Source organism: Arachis ipaensis, chromosome B09 (genome assembly GCF_000816755.2).
Source record: "Arachis ipaensis cultivar K30076 chromosome B09, Araip1.1, whole genome shotgun sequence".
NCBI lineage: Eukaryota > Viridiplantae > Streptophyta > Magnoliopsida > Fabales > Fabaceae > Arachis > Arachis ipaensis.
The window spans coordinates 8,828,191-8,833,530 of record NC_029793.2 but is presented as its reverse complement, the minus strand read 5'-3'; the positions used below and the strand labels follow the sequence as shown (position 1 = coordinate 8,833,530).

At 45.5% G+C, this 5,340-nt stretch overlaps 1 protein-coding gene across 1 annotated transcript; it reads right to left on the bottom strand.

Annotated features, from left to right (window-relative positions):
• On the bottom strand, nt 3,098-4,384 carry LOC107614937. Its single transcript, XM_016317062.1, has one exon. The coding sequence runs from the start codon at nt 4,382-4,384 to the stop codon at nt 3,098-3,100; it is 1,287 nt and encodes a 428-aa protein (XP_016172548.1).

Below are 5,340 nucleotides of genomic sequence, written 5' to 3'. Positions count from 1 at the left end.
GGATGGTACCAAGGTAATTCGATCCATGCACGTATATCCCGAAAGCCACAAAATAGTCAATGAAGGACCTCGCCAACTTCTCAAATGAGGAGATCGAACCTGCAGGTAGTTTAGAAAACCAAGTAATGCGGTACCATCGAGATAAGTAGGAAAAGCTTGGCAGAGTACAGGTTCATTGTTAGCGCCGTTAAAAAATATCATATCCTGAAATCTTTTAACATGAGCCCGGGAGTCACCAATTCCCTTATACGGCTCCAAAAAAGTAGGTAGCACAAAATTTTTGGGCATCTGAAAGTTGGTGATCTTCTCGGAGAATGGGTTGTTCAAGGTCAGCTTCTCTTTCGGCGGATTGAGACATAAGGGATCGGGGTTGCCTGGAGCCGAGCCTTTGGAGTTTCCTTCTTCGTGCTTTTCAACATTGTTACGGACGGAGAGTTCGGCTAACCTCCGGACTTCCGCCTAGAGTTCAGCCATTTGAGCTAAGAGTTCTGCTTGTGTGAGTTGATTAGCCCCATTCTCAGCCATAGTTGAGGATCGGAGATCCTGCAAGAGAAAAGAAACAAAAAGCTAGATGAAAAAAATAGTGGGGTTAGATGAGTTTTTTCGGGCCCTACGGTGGGCGCCAAATATTCCGTTCAGGCTCAACCGAGGTAGGCGACTCCTTTTGCGACTACTCGGCCCTAAGAAGAGCTATGCGTCGTCCTGGAGGCAATGTCCAAAATAAACCTCGGTATTGCGAAATACGGCAGCGGGAGCACCTGCAAAAAGCACTCCGACGCTCAAATCAAAAGAGGGTATTCAAGAAATTAATACGAGTAGATAAATGAGAGTGTAGGTGTGACCTGACCCTTTCTGGACTATTTAGTTTGTTTTTATAGACGAGTAAAGTGTTACCTTCCTTTTACTCGTTCCAATTTTCTAGGATGGATAGTGTGCGTCGTTGTTGATGGTAACCGTCTAGAAGTGACGTTTGTGCGTAGTCGTGTTTGAGTTGTGTTTTTACTCTGCTTGCTTGTTTTCAGGTTATATAGTCGGTTTTGATTTTGATTTCGGTTCCGAGTGTTATGGGTACACGTCAGATACCATAATATTGTTGGCAAATTCTTTTAACAAAGGCAACATCAGAAAAAAAATATTGTATGCATTATTTTTAGGGCAATTTACGCAACTAAATTGTTTGATCCTCAATATTACGCAAATACATTGTTTCAGTTTTTAATACGCAAATGCATTGTTTCTATATTTTATGTAAACCGCTACTGGCAGTAGCGGTTTATAGGTGTGCATAAACCGCTACTGCCTGCCGCGGTTTATGTGTGAGTGTGTGTGTGTGTGTAAACCGCTACTGCCAGTAGCGGTTTACGTGTGTGTGTGCGTGTGTGTAAACCGCTACAGCCAGTAGCGGTTTACGTGTGATGCTTTGCCTATATAAACCGTGGTTGTAGCCGCGGATTATGTGTTTAGAAGGTTTGAGGAGTTTTATAGAGAGAGGAAATTGTAGAGAGAAGTCAGAGCAAGTTGTGAGCGGGCCCGAGGTTCCTCAGCGGTGACTTCTGGCGAGTTTTCATGGCGAGTTTTCTGGCCACATGATTATCAGGGTCATTATGGGGTAGATCTGAACGTGCCTGCAGGTAGTCCGTTGGATACTTGGTTCACTATGGGGGGCACCCCCCAGTCCGCGTTCGGGTTAGAGCATCCAGGTGATGATGTTGGACAGGAGGCAGCCCGACCGACTCGAGTCAGACGTCCAGCTCGATGTGGGACAGGATCTCATCTCCTTGGTGACTTTCATGATGCTGCGAGGGATGATCGCGATGGTTAGCACCATGTGTTGTTGTTTTTCATTTCTCGTTATGTATTTTATTTTCTGGTTTAGGACTTTTATGTTTGTTTTATTTGGATGACTGTTATTTTGGGTACTTGTTACTTTATGTTTTTATGCACGTTGGACCTTATGTTAAGTCTTGTTAGAAGGACTTTTATTTTGTTTAGTTTTTACTTTATGATTATGTTGATGGAGTCTATTCTTTATCGATCTATTAGCTAAGATGGAAATTAGGCACAATAACTCTAGAAAAGTGAAACACAACTAGCGATACTATCATTAACAAGATCAAACAAAAAGCCTTAAAACTCATAACTGATAAACGAAAAGACTTAAAACAAATAACTTAAAACTCATAACAAGCAGACACGTTTGTTACCACGGAAACTACGACAAACGAAATAAGTAAAGATAAATCTACATCCCACTAGTAGAACCTCGCTGAGGGCAAACCCGTCGGGTATGATCGGGCTGCCTGCACAGACCACACCTCTTAGGTCGGCTAGTGTCGGCTTCGTCCATGTTGTTGCGGATGCGGGTAGACCGTGGTCATCCTTCTCTTGCCCTTCTCATGCCCGGGTCGGGTATAACCGTCGGCCCGTCATATGGTGGCCAAAGCCCCTCTGGAATACATGGTGAAAAGGACATCTCATACACCTTAAAGACCTCAGACATAGTGTACACCTCATCGACATAAGTTGCCCAATCTAGGCGTGACTGCGCACAGCATGCGAGGGCATGGCAGCAGGGGTAGTGCAGCGCCTGGAAGTATCCACAATCGCAGGTGCGATCCCTCAGAGAAACCCGATAGCTACCCAAAGAGAATTTGCTGGTGGGCGTCGTCTCAGCCACAGTATAGTCAAGCTGATGCCTATCAAACACTGTCACCGTGAAGCACCTCGATTCCTTCAGATTATGCTCAATGGCCTTAACTACTGCCTGTGAAAACCGGTGCCCGGACCCTAACTGTGCCTCTGCCGTCTGCCCCCGGACAACAAACAACTCGGCCAGCCGGAGATATGTCGACTTAACCAGAGACGTCACCGGGAGGTTTCTTGTGCCCTTCAAGACAGAGTTCACACACTCAGAGATGTTGGTCGTCATGTGACCGTATCTTCTCCCACCATCCTTGTGCTGTGTCCACCTCTCATACTGCATTCTGTTTGCCCATTCGCACATGGCCGGGTTCTCCGTCCTCATTATATCAAACCAATAGTCAAATTCTGCTTCCGTCTTCGCATACGCGGCATTTACCAACCACCTCCGCGCATCCTACCCCTTGAAAGTGAGGGCAAAATTTGCAGCAACATGCCGAATACAAAATGCCCGATAAGCATGGGGGGGTTGCCAACCACTATCGGGGCTCTCTAATGCAGCCTTGATGCCGTTGTGTCTGTCAGAGATCACGAGAATACCTTGCTGTGGAGTGACATGCCTTCTAAGGTTCGAAAGAAAGTACGACCAAGACTCTGCGTTCTCTCCCTCCACGAGTGCAAACCCAACAGGAAAAATGTTCGAGTTACCATCCTGTGCGATCGCCAACAACAACGTCCCGCCATATTTTCCATACAGGTGTGTGCCATCGATGCTTATCAGCGGCTTACAGTGGCGGAAAGCCTGAATACACGGAGGAAACATCCAGAACATCCGATGAAAGAAGACTCTATCCTCGTCAACTTGGTCACCCACCCTAACCGGGGACGTCTTCAGTAGAGCAATCGAACCTTCCATCGTGGATGTGACCCCAAGGATCCACCGAGGCAGATCAGCATATGACTCCTCCCAATCGCCATATATTTGCGCTACTGCCTTCTGCTTCGCCAACCACACCTTCCGATAACTAGGCATGAATCCATAAGTCGCCTCCGTTGCCTCTTGCAACACCTTAATAGACACCGACGCATCAGCTCGAACCAATGGATAGATTCTCGCACAGATAACATGATAATCAAGCTGCTTGTGGTCGCTTGATATCAATGTGGCCATACACGTGTGCGGACCGTTGTACCTCCTAACCTCCCATGTGCTTTTCCTTTTCCGCATGACTATCCGAATCAACCACGTGCACCCGTTACCAAACTCCTTGCATCTCCTTTGGTATTTCAGGTTGTCGGACTCCATAACCTTGTACTCAACTCCACGCCGAGTACTGTAATCCTTCACACTCAACACGGCTTCCTCTTTACTCTGGAAGGATTGGCCAATCTGAAATTCAGACATATTTCTCCCATCATGCATCCCCTGCCCATCGAATGTTGCATCAGCATTCTGCTGTTGGCCGATGGCTTCCAAGTTCAAACAAGAGAGGTGGGGAGGGTACTCCTGTGTTGCAGAACCGGAACATCCATGGGCTGAACGTCCGCCTCTTGGAATATCATCATCACTGTCCCCACCAATATCGACAGGCTCCTCATCCAAATCATCGTCAAACAGTGCATTCTCAACCCGATCCGGTCCGGCATCGCATTCAAAATCAGGAACAACAGGACCAACATATGCATGAACAGCCCCAGCACGTTCGGGCTCCGGATTCGGAACTGCCACTGCTACCACAGGCATCGATGTTGAGGCACCACCGGCTGGGGTCGACTAAGGATTAGGGGCCGATGCCCCTGAGCTATCCACACCATCTTCCAACTTTGCAAACAGCTCAGTTACCCTCACCTCCGAAAAACTACGCCTGCAGTGAAACAAGACATGCAAGTCTTCATCCGACCCGATCACGAAGGTCTCATATCTCACACCACTTGAGACAACATCAATGGGAATCTTGTAAAATAATTTTTTTACCCACTTCGTCCCACACACACCGAGCTTCCGTAATATGCTTTGCTTAATCTCCGCCAACGTATTCGAAGATCGGATAAAAACACTAAGCGGTTCTCTATCTGTGAATTTTACACCATGCCTTTTGCTCTTTTGAATTTTTCCAGAGCAGTGAACTAGAGCCACAAAACTATCCTCCCCCTCCATTTGTGAATAACACTCTACTTCTCCACATTTGGCCCCTCTATGGTTTATATAGGCAGCCCCATTCGCACACACACATGTAAACCGCTACTGGCAGTAGCAGTTTACACACACGCACACACACACGTAAACCGCTACTGGCAGTAGCGGTTTACACACACACACACTCACGTAAACCGCTACTGCCAGCAGCGGTTTACACACACACACTCACACATAAACCGCGGCAGGCAGTAGCGGTTTATGCACACCTATAAATATAGAAACAATGCATTTGCGTATTAAAAACTGAAACAATGTATTTGCGTAATATTGGGGATCAAACAATTTAGATGCGTAAATTGCCCTATTTTTATATACCTCTTTTATATACTTTTTCTTTTTTTGTTAAAAATAATTAATAAAATTATCTTTTATACTATTAAAATAGGAAAGTACACGATATATATAAATATATATATATATATATAGTGATGAATCTAAAAAAATTTTGCCAATAGAGATAAAATATATATAATATAATAATAACTTTATAATTATACTAT

What these genes read in the sequence shown, in the direction of transcription:
- LOC107614937 (XM_016317062.1), bottom strand. Translation starts at nt 4,384, where the DNA reads ATGCCTGTGGTAGCAGTGGCAGTTCCGAATCCGGAGCCCGAACGTGCT.